The 22,279-nt window shown below is 40.4% G+C and overlaps 1 protein-coding gene across 10 annotated transcripts in view; it reads right to left on the reverse strand.

The window, feature by feature from the left end:
• LOC310632025 (mucin-16-like) overlaps positions 1 to 19,625 on the reverse strand; it is a 44,641-nt gene extending 25,016 nt beyond the window's left edge. For 2 of the 10 annotated variants that reach the window (XR_014490759.1, XR_014490760.1), the window contains exons 1-26: positions 18,653 to 19,614; positions 18,448 to 18,555; positions 14,108 to 14,250; positions 13,923 to 13,990; positions 13,357 to 13,529; positions 12,778 to 12,804; positions 11,315 to 11,457; positions 11,130 to 11,197; positions 10,558 to 10,730; positions 9,963 to 9,989; positions 8,865 to 9,007; positions 8,680 to 8,747; positions 8,108 to 8,280; positions 7,575 to 7,601; positions 6,722 to 6,864; positions 6,537 to 6,604; positions 5,965 to 6,137; positions 5,432 to 5,458; positions 4,571 to 4,713; positions 4,380 to 4,447; positions 3,537 to 3,709; positions 2,926 to 2,952; positions 2,156 to 2,298; positions 1,635 to 1,702; positions 1,065 to 1,237; positions 518 to 544 (exon numbers count right to left, since the gene is read on the reverse strand). Coding sequence is in view for 8 of the 10 variants with exons in the window: in XM_083348877.1 (XP_083205003.1) it covers positions 518 to 544; positions 1,065 to 1,237; positions 1,635 to 1,702; positions 2,156 to 2,298; positions 2,926 to 2,952; positions 3,537 to 3,709; positions 4,380 to 4,447; positions 4,571 to 4,713; positions 5,432 to 5,458; positions 5,965 to 6,137; positions 6,537 to 6,604; positions 6,722 to 6,864; positions 7,575 to 7,601; positions 8,108 to 8,280; positions 8,680 to 8,747; positions 8,865 to 9,007; positions 9,963 to 9,989; positions 10,558 to 10,730; positions 11,130 to 11,197; positions 11,315 to 11,457; positions 12,778 to 12,804; positions 13,357 to 13,529; positions 13,923 to 13,990; positions 14,108 to 14,250; positions 18,448 to 18,555; positions 18,653 to 19,496 (3,418 nt within the window). In the remaining 2 variants the exon portion in view is untranslated. Of the gene's footprint in view, positions 1 to 517; positions 545 to 1,064; positions 1,238 to 1,634; positions 1,703 to 2,155; positions 2,299 to 2,925; positions 2,953 to 3,536; positions 3,710 to 4,379; positions 4,448 to 4,570; positions 4,714 to 5,431; positions 5,459 to 5,964; positions 6,138 to 6,536; positions 6,605 to 6,721; positions 6,865 to 7,574; positions 7,602 to 8,107; positions 8,281 to 8,679; positions 8,748 to 8,864; positions 9,008 to 9,962; positions 9,990 to 10,557; positions 10,731 to 11,129; positions 11,198 to 11,314; positions 11,458 to 12,777; positions 12,805 to 13,356; positions 13,530 to 13,922; positions 13,991 to 14,107; positions 14,251 to 18,447; positions 18,556 to 18,652 lie in introns of all 10 variants that reach the window. The other 8 variants (XM_083348878.1, XM_083348877.1, XM_083348882.1 and 5 more) reach the window with 8 other exon arrangements.
• Positions 19,626 to 22,279: the final 2,654 nt, after the last annotated feature.

Consider the following 22,279-nt stretch of genomic DNA (forward strand, 5'->3'; position numbering starts at 1 on the left):
CCAGAAAGGGGAAGGAAGGATGAGCAGAGGTCGGAAACCAAGTTGTGCAAAAGAAAGATTGATGGGTTAAGCCTGGAAAACAGAGGACTCAGAAGGACTATGGTAGCACTTTTCAAGAATGTAAAGGGGTACTATACAGAAGGGCATGGGCTGACCCAAGATCCTGAATAAATTCACAAGGCAGATTCTTTGTTCAGTGTTCCAGAACAATTCCAAATGGTCATAATCAGAGTTGGAATATCAGAAATAAGTATCTACAGTTCAAGATCTTTACTGAACAGACCACCTTGGGAATTGGCATGCTGTATTGATTGACCCTTGTAGTGTCTGGAAAATCTCAATATTTAATCTGCTTCTCCATCTATGTGGTTTCTACCCATTGTTTATGGCAAAAGCCTCTAGAGCATACTGCTTTGCTTGCTCTGCAATCAGTATATTTAGGACAAGTTGGACATATTAGATTTTGTACCACAGTTGGAGTCCATGGTTCAAAAAACTTCTGTAAAGGTGTACTTACTGGTCGGAGCTGATGCTTCATGATAATCTGAAATGGAAAGAGAGTTGCAAAAATGGAAAGAGTCACAAAGGAAGAAACAAGAGCACACTGGTATTTGGAAATCACTGTCAAGCTCTCCACCATGAGAAAAAGAAGATACAATAAATTCTTCCTACACACTTCCAACTATTCCATATCAAAAAAAATCTAAGATAGTAGGGTTGCAAATTATCCTGAAGGTCCCCAAATAGCAGCAGTTTTTAAAGTATGCCACCTAGTCCAATCATTGCTTGTAAGAAGGTCCCAGGAGAGCGTAAAAAAAAATCGAGAAGAACAGAGCCAGTACATCTGGACTACAAAACTCCAAATGACCAGGACAGGTTAATAAACATGTACTAATCATATAAATTTTTGTAGCCTGAAATTGGTAGAGCTGAAGAAACTCTTGTAGCCCTCATTGTGTGTCACACAGAGGAACTACCACCTAAGTTACATAACACTAGTCAGACTCGATTTAGTGATGGCCAGCCTCTTCTCTTTAGTCATGAAAGCAATCTCTGCTACTTACCATTAACAAAAAGGCTGTTTGGGTCCAGGCTGTATGTCGCCATCTTGGTGAAACCGTTGGTCTCATTTATGAATTTGCGATATGTGTTCACTCGATCAAAAGGGGGAGCTGTGGTGATTTTACGATAGCAGCAGACACTGTCTACTCCGGTGTTCTTGCCCTGGTTCACAGGTCTGAGAATGAAAAGACACAACTTGAGACATATTCAGAGAAGCTGAATATGGACTTAGGATGACTTCACAGAAGTAAGATTTGGAAGTTTTCATACAGTATTTTTCATATGGTGTCTTTAAATTTTAAATTCCACTTCCAACCTGATCTTGGGAAGGCATGGAGGAAACTAATCATTGGCCCTCCAGCACAGTCGTTGGAAATGAATATTGAAGCAAAGAAATATTTTGGGATGAAGATGCGGGAAGGATTCTTAGAGATTTTTATATCAATGTGATACATTACAGATTGGAACTGAAAGAAAGTATGGGTTTTCTCAAATAGACTAAATGTTTTGATATGTCATCCCCATTAGAGGGCATTAGGTATCACGAAAAATCTCCATCCCATATTACTTACCTTAATGTTGATAAGCTACAGTTGATCAAATCAGGACCAATCTGGCTGGTGTTCAATATTTGTACCACCTACGTGTAAAGGAAAAACTATATATTTATTGCTGGTGGTAAAACATGATTGCCCATTTGTAATGTATTGGCCTTTTTGCATATGATTGTGTTTGCTTATGTTGCACTGCTTGCTAATTGCTTGAATTCAATTGCTAAGTGCTAGTTCATGTGTATGCTTGTACCGGTTGCTAGCCGGCCCAGAATGGTTGTCTCCAGCTGGCTATGTAGGTCTTGGGCGGGAACACTTTCCTTCAAACCTATTGGTCGCCGCCTATTGGCCAACCATATAAATAGCTGCACAGCAACTCCCTTGTTGCTTCTGTTCTGTTCTGACCTTCAATAAAGCCTGTTGCTGTTTTGAACTTTCCATCTCACTAAATGCCTGCAAAGAACTGGCTACACAACACCATTATTTTATGAAAATTTAATGTGGAATTGCTACTTGAGGTAAGTTCGCATTTGTTTTCTTACCAAATTAACAAAGAATCGTTGTGTTGAGCTGAAAATCCTTGATGTGGGATTATCCATCTGTGGCCTATAGATCAAATTAGTTGCAATGAAGTTGACCGTAAAGCATTCGGTTGCCACTGGAGGTTTGGAAGTGGGAGAAACAGCTAAAGGAGGAATAATGGATGTCAAATATAGAAATCAGAACTGATAGTATATAATTTATCCATCAATCACGGTTTTGTATCTTATAGTTCCTATCATGAACGTGGGGTTCAGTGGTGCATTACAGAAGTTTAAAGACAAGCATATCCTTTTCACAGTTTGAAAGTAAATATTCTCGATCTGTTGTGGGTCCTGAAAAGGGCAAAAAGGACAAGTAAGGGCTGGAAACCAAGTTTATTATAGAGAATCGGCAGTTCTGTAAAGTCCCAAGATGCGGAATAAATTCACAAAATAGATTCTTCTTCAGTGTTACAGAATTATTCATAATGGTCATAATCAGAGTTGGAATATCAGAAATAAGTATCCACCCTCTGTTTGAAGATCTCTACTGAACATAAAACTTTGGGAATTGACATGATGCACTGGGTGACATCTTCTACTAGAAAACCTCAATATTTTACCTGCTTCTATATTCCTGTGGTTTCTACCTATTGTTTGTGGCAAAAGCCTCTAGGGCATACTGCTTTACTTGCTCTGCAATTGATATATTTGGGACAAAGTTGTACATTTTAGATTTTCTACCACAGATGGAATCATGGCTCAAGGAACCTTTGTAAAGGTGTACTTACTGGTCACAGGTGATGCTTCATGATAATCTGAAATGGAAAGAGAGTTGTAAAAATGGAAAGAGAGTCACAAAAGAAGGCAAAGAACACACTGGTATGGGAGGTCACTCTCAAGTGTTCCACCATGAAGAAGAGGAAAACTTGAAGAAGAAGAAGAGAGGATAAATTCCTCCTATATACTTCCAACTACTCCATCTCAACAAATCTCAGATAGTAGGGTTGCAAATTATTCTGAAGGTCTCCAAATAACAGCCGTCTTTAGTTTAAGTAGGCCACTGTGACTAACTCTATCTATATAAAGTGTCCACCAAGTCCAATGATTTCTTGTGAGCAGGTCCTGGACAGTGTCAGAAAAAAATCTTCGAGAAGAACAGAGCCAGCATGTCTGGACTGCAAAATTTCAAATGACCATGACGGGTTAATAAACATGTTGCCATCTACTGGTCATCTAAATTTTTGTAGCTTGAATTTGGTAGAGCTAAAGAAAGTCATGTATCCCTCTGGCAGCTGTCCATTATGTCATCGAGAGGAATTATCACTTAAGTTACTTAACATTGGTCAGAACCAATTCAGTGCCAACCTCTTTAGTCATGAAAGCAATCTCTGCTTCTTACCATTAACAAAAAGGCTGTTTGGGTCCAGGCTGTACCTCTCCATCTTGGTGAAACCATTGGTCTCATTTATGAATTTGTGATATATGTTCACTCGATCAAAAGGGGGAGCTGTGGTGATTTTACGGTAGCAGCAGACACTGTCTAGTTTGGTGTTGGTGCCCTGATTCACAGGTCTGAGAATGAAAAGACACAATTTGAGACTTATTCAGAGAAACTGTAGAGGACTTTGGATGATTTCACAGAGGTAAGGTCGCATTTGGATCTATTGGCAGACCGAAAAGTAAAAGATGAGGTCTTCCAGTTCAGACTTAATAGTCTGCTGCATTATTGCAACCTTGAGCATTTTGTTGACACTGGTTTGTTCCATGACCGTGCCAACTCACATTTTTCTTTACCCTTGTTTCACTGTTTGGGATCCCCTCTGGGTATTTCCTAGCTGATTTAATTCTTGAATGGCCCTCTACAGTAAACAGACACAGTTCTATCACCCTCTTCTTGGAGTTTTTCAGACAGCATTTTTAATCTGGTGTTTTTAAATTTTAAATTCCACTTTAAACCTGATTTTGGGAAGGCATGGAGGAAGCTAACCATGGAGCCTCCAGCACAATGATAGAAACTTAATATTGAACCAAACAAATAGTTTGGGATGAAAATGCTTTAAGGAGTCTTTTAAAGATTTGTGATATGTTACATTTGTGATATGTTACAGACTGGAACTAAAAATAAACTAAAGATTCTCACAAATATGACTAGATGTTGCAAGAAGTCCATATTACAATACTTTTATCCCCATAACAGGACATTAAGATATCCCCAAAAATATTTCCGTCCAATATTACTTACCTTAATGTTGACAAACTACAGTTGATCAAGTCAGGACCAATCTGGCTGGTGTTCAATATTTGTACCACCTAGGTGTAAAGGAAAAACTATGTATTTACAGTATTGCTAGTGGTAAAACATGATTACCTATTATTTTATGAAAATTTAATGTGGAAGAGCTACTTGGGGTAACTATGCATTTGTCTTCTTACCAATTTACCGAAGATTCTTTGTGTTATGCTGAAGAGCTTTGACTTGGGATTATCCATCTGTGGCCTATAGATCAAATTAGTTGCAATGAAGCTGACTGTAAAGCATTCGGTTGCCACTGGAGGTTTGGAAGTGGGAGAAACAGCTAAAAGAGGAATAATGGATGTCAAATATAGAAATCAGAACTGATAGTATATAATCTATCCATCAATCACTGTTTTGTATCTTATAGTTCCTGTCATGAACGTGGGGTTCAGTGGTGCATTACAGAAATTTAAGGACAAGCATATCCTTTTCACAGTTTGAAAGTAAATGTTATTCTCAATCTGTTGTGGGTTCTGAAAAGGGCAAAAAGGAGAAGTGAGGGCTGGAAACCAAGTTGTGTAAAAGAAAGATTGATGGTTAAGCCTGGAGAACAGAAGACTCAGAAGGACAATGGTAGCACTTTTCAAGAATGCAATGGGATACTATAGAGAAGGGAATAGGCTGTTCTGTAAAGTCCCAAGATGCTGAATAAATTCACAAAACAGATTCTTCAGTGTTACAGAACTATTAGTAATGGTCATAATCAGAGTTGGAATATCAGAAATCAGTATCCACCCTCTGTTTGAAGAACTCTACTGATCATACCACTTTGGGAATTGACATGATGCGCTGGGTGATATATTGTACTAGAAAATCTTCTCAATATTTAATCTGCTTCTATATTCCTGTGGTTTCCACCTATTGTTTGTGGCAAAAGCCTCTAGGGCATACTGCTTTACTTGCTCCGCAGTTGATATATTTGGGACAAAGTTGTACATTTTAGATTGTGTACCACATTTTGAATCCATCTCAAAGAACCTTTGTAAAGGTGTACTTACTGGTCACAGGTGATGCTTCATGATAATCTGAAATGGAAAGAGAGTTGTAAAAATGGAAAGAGAGTCACAAAAGAAGGCACAAGAGCACACTGATGTGGGAAGTCATTCAACGAATCTCAGATAGTAGGGTTGTAAATAATTCTGAAGGTCTCCAAATAGCAGCCATCTTTAGTTTAAGTAGGCCACTGTGACTAACTCTATCTATATAAAGTGTCCACCTAATCCAATGATTTCTTGTAAGCAGGTCCTGGGACAGTGTCAGAAAAAAATCTTCGAGAAGAACAGAGCCAGCATGTCTGGACTGCAAAATTTCAAATGGCCATGACGGGTTAATAAACATGTTGCCATCTACTGGTCATCTAAATTTTTGTAGCTTGAATTTGGTAAAGCTAAAGAAAGTCGTGTATCCCTCTGGCAGCTGTCCATTATGTCATCGAGAGGAATTATCACTTAAGTTACTTAACATTGGTCAGAACCGATTCAGTGCCAACCTCATAACCTCTTTAGTCATGAAAACAATCTCTGCTTCTTACCATTAACAAAAAGGCTGTTTGGGTCCAGGCTGTACCTCTCCATCTTGGTGAAACCGTTGGTCTCATTTATGAATTTGCGATATGTGTTCACTTGATCAAAAGGGGGAGCTGTGGTTATTTTACGATAGCAGCAGACACTGTCTACTCCGGTGTTCTTGCCCTGGTTCACAGGTCTGAGAATGAAAAGACACAACTTGAGACATATTCAGAGAAGCTGAATATGGACTTTGGATGACTTCACAGAAGTAAGATTTGGAAGTTTTCATACAGTATTTTTCATATGGTGTCTTTAAATTTTAAATTCCACTTCCAACCTGATCTTGGGAAGGCATGGAGGAAACTAATCATTGGGCTTCCAGCACAGTCGTTGGAAATGAATATTGAAGCAAAGAAATATTTTGGGATGAAGATGCGGGAAGGATTCTTAGAAATTTTTATATCAATGTGATACATTACAGACTGGAACTGAAAGAAAGTATGGGTTTTCTCAAATAGACTAAATGTTTTGAGATGTCATCCCCATTAGAGGGCATTTAGGTATCACAAAAAAATCTCCATCCCATATTACTTACCTTAATGCTGATAAGCTACAGTTGATCAAATTAGGACCAATCTTGCTGGTGTTCAATATCTGTTCCAACTAGATTTAAAGGAAAAACTATGTATTTATTGCTCCTAGTAAAACACTACTGCTGACTATTTTATGAAAATCTTATGTGGAAGAGCTACTTGCATAAGTATGAATTTGTCTCCTCACCAATTTACCGAAGATTCTTTGTGTTATGCTGAAGAGCTTTGACTTGGGATTATCCATCTGTGGCCTATAGATCAAATTAGTTGCAATGAAGTTGACCGTAAAGCATTCAGTTGCCACTGGAGGTATGGTTGTGGGAGAAACAGCTGGAAGAGGAATAATGGATGTGAGATATGGAAACCAGAACTGATAGTATATAACCTATCCCTCAATCACTGTTTTGTATCTTATATTTCCTATCATGAACCTGGGGCTCAGTGGTGCATTACAGAAGTTTAAGAACAAGCAAATCCTTTTCACAAGCTGTTATTCTCAATCTGTTGTAGGTCGAGAAAAGGGCAAAAAGGATGAGCAAGGCCTGGAAACCAAATTGTGGAAAAGAAAGATTAATGGGTTAAGCCTTGAGAACAGGACTGAGCAGAATTATGGTATCACTTTTCAAGAATGGAAAATGGTAGTATACAAAATGAAATGTGCTGTTGTGTAAAGTCCCAAGATGCAGAAAAAATTCACAAAGCAGATTCATGTTCGGAGTTACAAAATTGTTCCTAATGGTCATAATCAGAGTTGGAATATCAGAAATCAGTATCCACCCTCTGTTTGAAGAACTCTACTGATCATACCACTTTGGGAATTGACATGATGCGCTGGGTGATATATTGTACTAGAAAATCTTCTCAATATTTAATCTGCTTCTATATTCCTGTGGTTTCCACCTATTGTTTGTGGCAAAAGCGTCTAGGGCATACTGCTTTACTTGCTCTGCAGTTGATATATTTGGGACAAAGTTGTACATTTTAGATTGTGTACCACATTTTGAATCCATCTCAAAGAACCTTTGTAAAGGTGTACTTACTGGTCACAGGTGATGCTTCATGATAATCTGAAATGGAAAGAGAGTTGTAAAAATGGAAAGAGAGTCACAAAAGAAGGCACAAGAGCACACTGATGTGGGAAGTCATTCAACGAATCTCAGATAGTAGGGTTGTAAATAATTCTGAAGGTCTCCAAATAGCAGCCATCTTTAGTTTAAGTAGGCCACTGTGACTAACTCTATCTATATAAAGTGTCCACCTAATCCAATGATTTCTTGTAAGCAGGTCCTGGGACAGTGTCAGAAAAAAATCTTCGAGAAGAACAGAGCCAGCATGTCTGGACTGCAAAATTTCAAATGGCCATGACGGGTTAATAAACATGTTGCCATCTACTGGTCATCTAAATTTTTGTAGCTTGAATTTGGTAAAGCTAAAGAAAGTCGTGTATCCCTCTGGCAGCTGTCCATTATGTCATCGAGAGGAATTATCACTTAAGTTACTTAACACTGGTCAGAACCGATTCAGTGCCAACCTCATAACCTCTTTAGTCATGAAAACAATCTCTGCTTCTTACCATTAACAAAAAGGCTGTTTGGGTCCAGGCTGTATGTCTCCATCTTGGTGAAACCGTTGGTCTCATTTATGAATTTGCGATATGTGTTCACTTGATCAAAAGGGGGAGCTGTGGTTATTTTACGATAGCAGCAGACACTGTCTACTCCGGTGTTCTTGCCCTGGTTCACAGGTCTGAGAATGAAAAGACACAACTTGAGACATATTCAGAAAAGCTGAATATGGACTTTGGATGACTTCACAGAAGTAAGATTTGGAAGTTTTCATACAGTATTTTTCATATGGTGTCTTTAAATTTTAAATTCCACTTCCAACCTGATCTTGGGAAGGCATGGAGGAAACTAATCATTGGGCTTCCAGCACAGTCGTTGGAAATGAATATTGAAGCAAAGAAATATTTTGGGATGAAGATGCGGGAAGGATTCTTAGAAATTTTTATATCAATGTGATACATTACAGACTGGAACTGAAAGAAAGTATGGGTTTTCTCAAATAGACTAAATGTTTTGAGATGTCATCCCCATTAGAGGGCATTTAGGTATCACAAAAAAATCTCCATCCCATATTACTTACCTTAATGCTGATAAGCTACAGTTGATCAAATTAGGACCAATCTTGCTGGTGTTCAATATCTGTTCCAACTAGATTTAAAGGAAAAACTATGTATTTATTGCTTCTAGTAAAACACTACTGCTGACTATTTTATGAAAATCTTATGTGGAAGAGCTACTTGCATAAGTATGAATTTGTCTCCTCACCAATTTACCGAAGATTCTTTGTGTTATGCTGAAGAGCTTTGACTTGGGATTATCCATCTGTGGCCTATAGATCAAATTAGTTGCAATGAAGTTGACCGTAAAGCATTCAGTTGCCACTGGAGGTATGGTTGTGGGAGAAACAGCTGGAAGAGGAATAATGGATGTGAGATATGGAAACCAGAACTGATAGTATATAACCTATCCCTCAATCACTGTTTTGTATCTTATATTTCCTATCATGAACCTGGGGCTCAGTGGTGCATTACAGAAGTTTAAGAACAAGCAAATCCTTTTCACAAGCTGTTATTCTCAATCTGTTGTAGGTCGAGAAAAGGGCAAAAAGGATGAGCAAGGCCTGGAAACCAAATTGTGGAAAAGAAAGATTAATGGGTTAAGCCTTGAGAACAGGACTGAGCAGAATTATGGTATCACTTTTCAAGAATGGAAAATGGTAGTATACAAAATGAAATGTGCTGTTGTGTAAAGTCCCAAGATGCAGAAAAAATTCACAAAGCAGATTCATGTTCGGAGTTACAAAATTGTTCCTAATGGTCATAATCAGAGTTGGAATATCAGAAATCAGTATCCACCCTCTGTTTGAAGAACTCTACTGATCATACCACTTTGGGAATTGACATGATGCGCTGGGTGATATATTGTACTAGAAAATCTTCTCAATATTTAATCTGCTTCTATATTCCTGTGGTTTCCACCTATTGTTTGTGGCAAAAGCGTCTAGGGCATACTGCTTTACTTGCTCTGCAGTTGATATATTTGGGACAAAGTTGTACATTTTAGATTGTGTACCACATTTTGAATCTATCTCAAAGAACCTTTGTAAAAATCTCTACTGAACAATCTACTTTGGGAATTGACATGGTGCACTGGTTGACAACTTTTACTGTCTGGAAAATCCTCTTAATATTTAACCTGCTTCTACATCCCTGTGGTTTCCCGAAATTGATTGTGGCAAAAGCCGCTACAGCATACTACTTTACTAGCTCTGCAATTGGATTATTTGGGACAACATTGAACATTTAGATTGTGTACCACAGTTGGAATCCATGGTTCAAGGAACCTTTGTAAAGGTGTACTTACTGGTCACAGGTGATACTTCATGATAATCTGAAATGGAAAGAGAGTTGTAAAAATGGAAAGAGAGTCACAAAAGAAGGCACAAGAGCACACTGCTATGGGAAGTCACTCTCAAGGTTTCCACCATGAGAAAAAGAAGAGACGATCAATTCCTCCTATATACTTCCAACTACTCCATCTCAACGAATCTCAGATAGTAGGGTTGCAAATTATTCTGAAGGTATCCAAATAGCAGCCATCTTTAGTTTAAGTAGGCCACTGTGACTAACTCTATCTATATAAAGTGTCCACCTAGTCCAATGATTTCTTGTAAGCTGGTCCTGGGACAGTGTCAGAAAAAAATCGAAAAGAATAGAGGCAGTACGACTGGACTGCAAAGTTCCAAATGACCACGACGGGTTAATAAACATGTTGCCATCTACTGGTCATCTAAATTTATGTAGCCTTAATTTGATAGAACTAAAGAAAGTCTTGTAGCCCTCTGGCAGCTATCCATTGTGTCACCGAGAGGAACTATAAGTTACTTAACATTGGTCAGAACCGATTCAGTGCCAACCTCATAATCCCTTTAGCCATGAAAAGGATCTCTACTTCTTACCATTAACAAAAAGGCTGTTTGGGTCCAGGCTGTACCTCTCCATCTTGGTGAAACCGTTGGTCTCATTTATGAATTTGTGATATGTGTTCACTCGATCAAAAGGGGGAGATGTAATGATTTTACGATAGCAGCAGACACTGTCTACTCCGGTGTTCTTGCCCTGGTTCACAGGTCTGAGAATGAAAAGACACAACTTGAGATATATTCAGAGAAGCTGTAGAGGGCTTTGGATGACTCACAGAGTAAGGTTTGGAAGTTTTCATACAGTATTTTTAATCTGACGTTTTTAAATTTTAAATTCCACTTCCAAACTGATTTTGGAAAGGCATGGAGGAAGCTAACCATGGGGCCTCCAGCAGAATGATAGAAAATGAATACTGAAGCAAAGAAATGTTTTGGGGTGAAGATGTGGAAAGGAGTCTTTTAGAGATTTTTATATCAGTATGATAAGCTATACAGTGGAATTGAGAGAAAGTATGGGTTTTCTCAAATAGACTAAATATTGTGAGAAGTCATTTCCATTAGAGGGCATTTAGGTATCAGAAAAAAAATCTCCATCCCATATTACTTACCTTAATGCTGATAAGCTACAGTTGATCAAATCAGGACCAATCTTGCTCGTGTCCAATATCTGTCCCAACTAGGTTTAAAGGAAAAACTAAGTATTTATTGCTGGCAGTAAAACAATACTGCTGACAATTTTGTGAAAATCTTATGTGGAAGAGCTACTTGGGTAAGTATGCATTTGTCTCCTCACCAATTTACCGAAGACTCTTTGCGTTGAGCTGAAGAGCTTTGACTTGGGATTATCCATCTGTGGCCTATAGATTAAATTAGTTGCAATGAAGTTGACCGTAAAGCATTCGGTTGCCACTGGAGGTTTGGAAGTGGGAGAAACAGCTGGAAGAGGAATAATGGATGTGAGATATGGAAACCAGAACTGATAGTATATAATCTATCCATCTATCACTGTTTTGTATCTTATAGTTCCGATCATGAACTTGGGGCTCAGTGGTACATTACAGAAGTTTAAGAACAAGAAAATCCTTTTCACAAGCTGTTATTCTCAATCTGCTGTGGGTCCAAAAAAGGGCAAAATGGATTATCAAGGACTGGAAACCAAGTTGTGCAAAAGAAAGATTAATGGATTAAGCCAGTGGTCTTCAACCTTTCTGGGTTCAAGGACCGGAGGGAAGGATAGCAGTTTGAAAATGGGTGAGCCCGCTTGCATGCCTGCACACAACACCAGAAACACTGGCTCGCCACTAGCACCTCTGTTCGTGCATGTGGCATGCACTATTGTCATGCACATGCGTGAATGGCTGAGTACGCCCCATGGCAGCTAGCAGCTTGTTCACGCATGTGCCAACATGGCCGCAAACCACCTAGGCTAGCAACGCATGCACAAATGAGCTGTACACACCGGTCTCACACTAGCATCCTCGTTCACGCCCACATGCATGTGCAAACTGGGCCATAGTGACTAGCACGAGTGGGGGGGAAATACGCGCCCATGCATGTGTGCACTGGCCAGCCATTTCTGCGGCCCACAGGCCAAAAGACCACGGCTCGGTCCCGGGTCCAGGACATAGGTTGCGGCCTCCTGGGTTAAGCCTTGAAAACAGGACTGAGCAGGATTATGGTAGCACTTTTCAAGAATGTAAAACAGTAGTATACAAAAGGGAATATGCTCAGTGGTGGGATTCAGCTGGTTGGCACCATTTCAGCAGAACCAGTAGCTAATTTTTTTGTTGCCCAGGCCCAGAAGGGACTGCTGGAAGCAGCATCCATACAGAGAACCAATTATTCAAATATTTGATCCCACCACTGAATAGGCTGTTGAGTAAAGTCCCAAGATGCAGGAAAAATTCACAAGGCAGATTCATGTTCGGAGTTACAAAATTGTTCCTAATGGTCAAAATCAGAGTTGGAATATCAGAAATCAGTATCCACTCTCTGTTTGAAAATCTCTACTGAACAATCTACTTTGGGAATTGACATGGTGCACTGGTTGACAATTTTACTGTCTGAAAAATCTTCTTAATATTTAACCTGCTTCTACATCCCTGTGGTTTCCCGAAATTGATTGTGGCAAAAGCCACGACAGCATACTACTGTACTTGCTCTGCAATTGGATTATTTGGGACAACATTGTACGTTTTGATTGTGTACCACAGTTGGAATCCATGACTCAAGGAACCTTTGTAAAGGTGTACTTACTGGTCGGAGGTGATGCTTCATGATAATCTGAAATGGAAAGAGAGTTGTAAAAATGGAAAGAGAGTCACAAAAGAAGGCACAAGAGCACACTGATGTAGGAAGTCACTCTCAAGTTTTCCACAATGAGAAAAATAAGAGAGGATAAATTCCTTTTATATACTTCCAACTACATCTCAACGAATCTCAGATAGTAGGGTTGCAAATTATTCTGAAGGTCTCCAAATAGCAGCCATCTTTAGTTTAAGTAGGCCACTGTGTCCACCTAGTCCTAGTCCAATGATTTCTTTAAGAAGGTCCTGGGATAGTGTCAGAAAAAAATTGAGAAGAATAGAGCTAGTATGTCTGGACTGCAAAATTTCAAATGACCATGACGGGTTAATAAACATGTTGCCATCTACTGGTCATCTAAATTTATGTAGCCTTAATTTGGTAGAACTAAAGAAAGTCTTGTAGCCCTCTGGCAGCTGTCCATTGTGTCATCGAGAGGAATTATCACTTAAGTTACTTAACATTGGTCAGAACCGATTCAGTGCCAACCTCATAATCTCTTTAGCCATGAAAACGATCTCTGCTTCTTACCATTAACAAAAAGGCTGTTTGGGTCCAGGCTGTACCTCTCCATCTTGGTGAAACCGTTGGTCTCATTTCTGAATTTGCGATATGTGTTCACTCGATCAAAAGGGGGAGCTGTGGTGATTTTACGATAGCAGCAGACACTGTCTACTCCGGTGCTGCTGCCCTGATTCACAGGTCTGAGAATGAAAAGACACAACTTGAGATATATTCAGAGAAGCTGTAGAGGGCTTTGGATGACTCACAGAGTAAGGTTTGGAAGTTTTCATACAGTATTTTTAATCTGACGTTTTTAAATTTTAAATTCCACTTCCAAACTGATTTTGGAAAGGCATGGAGGAAGCTAACCATGGGGCCTCCAGCAGAATGATAGAAAATGAATACTGAAGCAAAAAATGTTTTGGGGTGAAGTTGTGGAAAGGAGTCTTTTAGAGATTTTTATATCAGTATGATATATAGTGGAATTGAAAGAAAGTATGGGTTTTCTCAAATAGACTAAATATTGTGAGAAGTCATCTCCACTAGAGGGCATTTAGGTATCAGAAAAAAAATCTCCATCCCATATTACTTACCTTAATGCTGATAAGCTACAGTTGATCAAATCAGGACCAATCTTGCTTGTGTCCAATATCTGTCCCAACTAGGTTTAAAGGAAGAAATATGTATTTATTGCTGGTAGTAAAACAGTACTGCTGACTATTTTGTGAAAATCTTATGTGGAAGAGTTACTGAGGTAAATATGCATTTGTCTCCTCACCAATTTACTGAAGACTCTGTGCGTTGAGCTGAAGAGCTTTGACTTGGGATTATCCATCTGTGACCTATAGATCAAATTTGTTGCAGTGAAGTTGACCGTAAAGCATTCGGTTGCCACTGGAGGTATGGAAGTGGGAGAAACAGCTGGAAGAGGAATAATGGATGTCAGATATGTGGGTTAGGACGCTGAACTTGTCGATTGGAAGGTCGGCAGTTTGGCGGGTTGAATCCCGAGTGCCGCGTAGCAGAGCGAGCGCCTGTTACTCGTCCCAGCTTCTGCCAACCTAGCAGTTCAAAAGCACGTAAAAATGCAAGTAGAAAAATAGGGACCACTACGGTGGGAAGGTAACAGCGTTCTGTGCGCCTTAGGCGTCTAGTCATGCCGGCCACATGACCACAGAGATGTCCTCGGACAAGCATTGGCTCTTCGGCTATGAAACGGAGATGAGCACTGGCCCCTAGAGTCGGAAACGACTAGCATGCATGTGCGGGGGACCCTTTACCTTTACCTTTATCCATGAATCACTGTTTTGAATTTTGTGATGGCTGTCATGAACAGTGATGGTTCAATGTTGCATAACATAAGATAATGGATTTCAGATACGGAGACCAAAGCTGATTAAACATAATTTTTCCTTCCTTCCTTCCTTCTTTCCATTGTTGTTTTGTACTTTGCACATCATGTCACGAACTCAGTTCAGTTGTGCATAACACAAGTTTGGCAACTAGTATAGAGTTTCTATATTTTGAAATTACAGTTAGTAGTGTACTTTTGATCACAACTAAGTGCAACATTTCAGTGGCTAAACAAAACGCTTATTTTTAAGTGAAATTTGCTATATTTTATGTCCTTTTATGCCACAGTTGTTAAGTGAGTCATTGCAGTTGTTAAGTTAGTAGCACGTTTGTTAAGTGAATCTGGCATCCTCATTGACTTTGCTTGTCAGAAGGTTGTCAAAGGTGATCATGTGACCGTGGGACACCACAACCATCAAAAATATATGACAGTTGCTAAGCATCTGAGTTTTGATCATATGACCATGGGGATGCTGCAATGGTCATAGGCATGAAAAATGATCATAAGTTGCTTTTTTTAGTGCCATTGGAACTTCAAATGGTCACTAAACAAATGGTTTAGAATGATTAGAGTGGTTTAGAATGGTTAAGTACTACCGGTACCTACAATTTCCATTTACTATTGGAATGCTGTTACCTTCCCACCATAGTGGTCCCTATTTTTCTACTTGCATTTTTACGTGCTTTTGAACTGCTAGGCTGGCAGAAGCTGGGACGAGTAACAGGCGCTCACTCTGTTACGCGGCACTCGGGATTCGACCCCCCAAACTGCTGACCTTCTGATCGACAAGCTCAGCGTCCTAACCCACTGAGCCACCGCGTCCCTTGCAATATGTGATATACTCTCATTTATTTTAAATCTTGCACAAATATTTTGCTCTAATTATATCCAAACATTTGGATTGTACAAGTAATCCTCAACTTATAACCAGGTTGCCCCTGCTGTCTGAATGCTGGACAAGTGGCCCCCAACCCCTGGATGCGAGGACAATTCACTGCCCACAAGACAAAATGTTATGATTGGAATGTGAGGTTAAAAATATATATAAGCGACTACATAAATTATTGCTTTAGCTAAAAACGTTGATGTTTGAATATGACAGCGAACAGCTTCTCACTACTATTGTTTGGATTTAATGTTTGAACTTTAAATCTACTCAAAAGAGAACAAACCGTTGCTTACCCCATGCTTCTGACCATCACGGTGTCTCCGAACAAAGGGTGTGTGTGTGTGTGCGTGTGCGTGCGTGCGTGTGTGTGTCTTAAGAGACTGCTCCTGGAGACCATTAAGTGAAAAATGAAGGAATGGCCGGTGATAGAACTGCAGAAGGAGTGGCGATTTGTTGCGCTTTGAGAGGCACCAAATCAGAGTGGATTTGGCATCTGCTTCAAAAGCACTATGAAAAGTGATACCCTTTGAGAGCTTTACAGGGAGGGAAATTATATTTCTGCACAGCTCTGCCTGTATCTGTGCAACTTGCTGGCCTTCATTACAGGGTTGTTCATTCACGTGTGTGATTTATTAATACTCCCTGTTTGTGATTTATTTACCCGATCGGCAGGTAATCACAGCAGAGCAGCACTGCTATGTGGTTCCTGCGCTTCCTGAGGAAGAATTAGAGCAGCCTGTACCCTACTAAAATTCCACAATGTTATTTCTGAAAAGTACAACTTGTTTGCATTTTCACGAGAAAATCTTTTCCAAAAACACACAGTATACTTGAACTGCTTATTTCAGATGTGTTGTGGGGGGGAGGAAAACAAGAGCCAAAGTCTGGAAATCTGTGAGGAGTGGATGTGCAAGTGATGAGGCTGGAAGGGAAGGACAGTGACTAGGTTTGGAAGTATGATTCCAGCAGGGGTGAGGTAAAATTGTGTGCTGTATACCTCAAAAATCTTATCATGTGAGAATGTTTTGTAATGAACAATGTAAGTTTTGTAGGCTAGAGAATTATTCTTTATTGAAATAGGGAATTGTGGGTTACCCAAAAATTAAGCTTTCTTTTGTATACTATAGGCTATCCTAGAATATTCTATTGCAATTAGATAAAATTTAAAAACAGGATATTGATATGTATTAGTGAAAATATATTTTAAATTTTGTTTAGGTTACAACTAGAAGTGTACTAACTTGCCTATTTTTACTATGTGATAACTAAGGGAATTAGAGAGGGAATCCCTGTTGATGCAACCTGAACTATTTACAACTTGTTATTTGTTGAATTACCCAACCACCATATTGTTTCACAAATACACGTGTATGTAAATATTAAAAAATCAATAAAACTTGCATGAAAAAAAATCTTATCGTGGCTGAAAAGCACTGGCTTGATCATTAAATTTTCACTGGATTACTGAGGTTTTGCACATTTTTTTTTATGATTTTACTGAAAATCTTGGATTTGAGTCCTGATGTGCTGGGCAGTGGGACACAGCAAGAGGATTACTGAGAAATTCCACAACTCAGGTCATGGAGGCAGAAAAATTTAGCATGAAAAATATACAGAAGCAGTCGGCACAGATCCATTGGCACCAACCCACCTGCACCAACCTGCCTGTGTCGACCCACCTACACCAAGTTGTCCCATTCCCTGCTGTATTGGCCTGCCAGTGACAGACTGAATTTATGGCTCAACAGTTGGATAAGGGGGAAAATTAAATCAGTTCTCAGCAAACATTATTCTTCATAAAATAATGGCGTGAATGGAAAATTGCAATAATCTCTATTCCAAGATCAAGAAGGAGGAATAAAGTTACTTTGTATGTATGTGTGTGTACACACATACTGTATGCTCATGCTTACACACAATTATACAAGATTTCTTTACTGAAGAAAAGCTCATTAGTTTTCAATAGCGTAGCTACCTTTTTAGTCACATTAGTGTTAATCCAGTTATAAATATTTCACTCCAATATACTCATCTTGAATTCTGGTTATGTTTAAAAGCAGATTACCCAGTTTTAAAAAATGATTAGTTTTTGAAAATCATGAATTCATCCAAGAGATAGTATTTGGCTATTTGCATTTCATTCACTTGCTCTTGCTGCCACCACCAGTGAACTTGAATTTCAGGCCAGAATAATGTCCATTCAGACATAAAAATAGTTGTTATTTTCGGCACATGTAACATCACTGGTTTGGGGGTTGCATTGGTTGCCAGTGTTTCCAGATGCAATTCAAGGTGCTGGTTGTCACCCTTAAAAACCCCTTTATAACTTGGGATTTGGTTACCTGATGGTTTAGCTTTTTCCAGTTGTCTCTACTGTGCCTATCTCATCCAGCAGGATCAACATGCTCTGGGTCCCATCAATCAAGGAATGCTGTTGTCAGGGACTAGAAGACATGCCCCCTGGAACATTCTTCCTCCAGAGATTAGGATAACCCTGGCCTTTCGTAAGACCTTGAAACTATGTGCCCAAGCCTGGGGTCCCAAGTGTGTAAAGGGCCCCATTTCCTGATTATGCTGACAATGATGACTGTAATATCTCTTGGCTGCTATTTGTATTTAATTTCTTGTTGGTATTATGTTTTAACTGTTTAAGTGTTTTATAATTATTTGCTGCCTAGAGTCACTGGTTTGAGATAGGCAGGTGTTTGAATAAATGAATGAGTGAATGAATAAATGAAAATGAGGACTCCACCTTCAAGAAGTCTGCAGCCAGAGTAGTCATTTTTAAAAATACTGGGCATTCAACATCACATTTCAAGAAACCATCAAGGTTATGAAAGGCTATTTTTTTTCCTAAACTTGATTGTCTACTTACTTTCAATTGGTGTTGTGCTAATAAACGTGGATGCAATATTGGCTTCACTCGTAAAGAGGTTTCCTTCAGAAAAGGAGGTGGTTGTGGTGGTGGTGATATAGGTGCCTGCTGGGAGAGCAAACATAATCCAGTTGTATTCCAGTTATAATATAAACCTAACACTGTCACTTCCTAATTTAGAGTATGTTGGGGGAAAAATACTTACCTTTCCTTGTCCCTGAAGTAGCAGTTGATATTATTTTTGTGGGAGGTGTAGAAGTCCTGAAAGTTCCCAAGCTCGTCATCATCGACTCATAGGGACTAACAGATTCCGTTTGGTGTGAGACGGAAGCAACCAAAGTGGCAGTAGTTGAGCTTTCTCCTCTTACAGGAATCAAAGTTGTTGTCTCCGGCAAGGAAGAGGTTGGGAAAGTCACAAGAGATTTTTCCAGATTCATAGTGCTACTCTCTGGGGAAAATGTGGAGGATACTGTACTCTCCGCAGTTGGAGTTGTGGTTTTGGAAACAGAAGAGGTGATTTTACTCCTTGCTGGTGAGGTAGAGGCCACTGTACTAGCTGGAAAGCTGGCTGTGATTAACTCAGATGTGGTGGGCTTTGGAGAACCAGCTAAGTGTGCTGTGGAAATTAAATGATGAGTAGTGTATTCTGAAGAGATAGTAGTCTTTATGGAGCTGGAGGACACTGTGCCCTGTAGAGGAGAACTGGCTGTCACTGTTCTGGTGGTTTCCAGTGTGGTGGTTTGTGGAGAAGTAGTTAAGTATTCCCTGGTCACTGGAAGTTGAGTAGTGTTTTTTGTTGTACTACTACTAATTGTGGAGCTCTCTGGGGAAGAAATGGAGGGCTGTGTGCTCTTTGGGACAGATGTGATACTTTGGGATGTAGTGGATTCACTCAAGGTGGCTGCTGGTAATGCTGCGGAGACTGCTATGCTCTCTGGAATAGAAGTTGTGGTTTCTGTACCGGGAGCAGTCATCATGCTACTCTTTCCAGCAGTTGCAGTGCTTTCTGGAGGAGAGGTAGCTGTTTCGGATGTGATGGATTCAAACATGGTGGTCTCTGGCAAAGGTGTGGAATATGCTGTCCTCTCTGAAATGGAACCTGTACTTTCAGTACTAGCAGAAGTAATTGTGCTGCTCTTTTCTGAAATTGTTGTATGTAGTGTTCTCTCCAGAGGAGAGATGGACGTTTGCTCAGGGGTAGAAAGAAGTCTGGAACTGGTTGCGGGAGTTGTAGATGGCACACTACTTGATAAAGCAGAAGCGGTGGTCCCTGGAAAACTGGATGGTGTTATGCTACTCTCTGAAAAAGATGGAGAGGATACTGTGCTCTTCAGAGCTGGTGTTGTGGTTTGGGAAATAGCAGATGTTATTCTGCTCTTTACTGATGCCATAGAAGGCACTGTACTCATTGGAGAGCTGGCTGCTTCTGATGTGATAGATGCAGGTGTGCTGGCCTCTGGAGAAGTAGCTGTGGTGATTGGATGTTGAGCACTGGTTTCTGAAGAGCTAGAAATATTTATAGAGCTGAAGGTCACTGTGCTCTGTGGGAGAGAAGTGGCTGTTGCTGTTGTTATGGGTTCCAACGTGGTGGTTTGTGGAGTAGTAGTTAAGTATTCCCTGGTCGTTGGAAGTTCAGTAGTGGTTTTTGTTGTACTAGTACTAATTGTGAAGCTCTCCGTGGAAGAAATGGAGGGCTGTGTGCTCTTTGAGCCAGATGTGGTGATTTGTGATGTAGTGGATTCACTCAAGTTGGCTGCTGGTAATGCTGCGGAGACTGCTATGCTCTCTGGAATAGAAGTTGTGGTTTCTGTACCGGGAGCAGTCATCATGCTACTCTTTCCAGCAGTTGCAGTGCTTTCTGGAGGAGACGTAGCTGTTTCGGATGTGATGGATTCAAACATGGTGGTCTCTGGCAAAGGTGTGGAATATGCTGTCCTCTCCGAAACGGAACCTGTACCTTCAGTACTAGCAGAAGTAATTGTGCTGTTCTTTTCTGAAATTGTTGTATGTAGTGTTCTCTCCAGAGTAGAGATGGACGTTTGCTCGGGGGTAGAAAGAAGACTGGAACTGGTTGCGGGAGTTGTAGATGGTGTCATGCCACTCTCTGAAAAAGATGTAGAGGATACTGTGCTCTTTACAGCTGGTGTTGTGGTTTGGGAAATAGAAGATGTTATTCTGCTCTTTGCTGATGCCGTAGAAGGCACTGTACTCATTGGAGAGCTGGCTGCTTCTGATGTGACAGATGCAGGTGTGCTGGCCTCTGGAGAAGTAGCTGTGGTGATGGGATGTTGAACAGTGTTTTCTGAAGAGCTAGTAATCTTTATAGAGCTGGAGGTCACTGTGCTCTGTGGGAGAGAAGTGGCTGTTGCTGTTGTTATGGGTTCCAACGTGGTGGTTTGTGGAGTAGTAGTTAAGTATTCCCTGCTCGTTGGAAGTTCAGTACTGGTTTTTGTTGTACTAGTACTAATTGTGGAGCTCTCTGTGGAAGAAATGGAGGGCTGTGTGCTCTTTGAGGCAGATGTGATTTGTGATGTAGTGGATTCACTCAAGTTGGCTGCTGGTAATGCTGCGGAGACTGCTATGCTCTCTGGAATAGAAGTTGTGGTTTCTGTACCGGGAGCAGTCATCATGCTACTCTTTCCAGCAGTTGCAGTGCTTTCTGGAGGAGAGGTAGCTGTTTCGGATGTGATGGATTCAAACATGGTGGTCTCTGGCAAAGGTGTGGAATATGCTGTCCTCTCCGAAACAGAACCTGTACCTTCAGTACTAGCAGAAGTAATTGTGCTGCTCTTTTCTGAAATTGTTGTATGTTGTGTTCTCTCCAGAGGAGAGATGGACGTTTGCTCGGGGGTAGAAAGAAGACTGGAACTGGTTGCGGGAGTTGTAGATCGTGTCATGCCACTCTCTGAAAAAGATGTAGAGGATACTGTGCTCTTTACAGCTGGTGTTGTGGTTTGGGAAATAGAAGATGTTATTTTGCTCTTTGCTGATGCCGTAGAAGGCACTGTACTCATTGGAGAGCTGGCTGCTTCTGATGTGACAGATGCAGGTGTGCTGGCCTCTGGAGAAGTAGCTGTGGTGATGGGATGTTGAACAGTGGTTTCTGAAGAGCTAGTAATCTTTATAGAGCTGGAGGTCACTGTGCTCTGTGGGAGAGAAGTGGCTGTTGCTGTTGTTATGGGTTCCAACGTGGTGGTTTGTGGAGTAGTAGTTAAGTATTCCCTGCTCGTTGGAAGTTCAGTACTGGTTTTTGTTGTACTAGTACTAATTGTGGAGCTCTCTGTGGAAGAAATGGAGGGCTGTGTGCTCTTTGAGGCAGATGTGATTTGTGATGTAGTGGATTCACTCAAGTTGGCTGCTGGTAATGCTGCGGAGACTGCTATGCTCTCTGGAATAGAAGTTGTGGTTTCTGTACCGGGAGCAGTCATCATGCTACTCTTTCCAGCAGTTGCAGTGCTTTCTGGAGGAGAGGTAGCTGTTTCGGATGTGATGGATTCAAACATGGTGGTCTCTGGCAAAGGTGTGGAATATGCTGTCCTCTCCGAAACAGAACCTGTACCTTCAGTACTAGCAGAAGTAATTGTGCTGCTCTTTTCTGAAATTGTTGTATGTTGTGTTCTCTCCAGAGGAGAGATGGACGTTTGCTCGGGGGTAGAAAGAAGACTGGAACTGGTTGCGGGAGTTGTAGATCGTGTCATGCCACTCTCTGAAAAAGATGTAGAGGATACTGTGCTCTTTACAGCTGGTGTTGTGGTTTGGGAAATAGAAGATGTTATTTTGCTCTTTGCTGATGCCGTAGAAGGCACTGTACTCATTGGAGAGCTGGCTGCTT

This window comes from Vipera ursinii, assembly GCF_947247035.1.
Source record: "Vipera ursinii genome assembly, chromosome: 1".
NCBI classification, from domain to species: Eukaryota; Metazoa; Chordata; class Lepidosauria; order Squamata; family Viperidae; genus Vipera; species Vipera ursinii.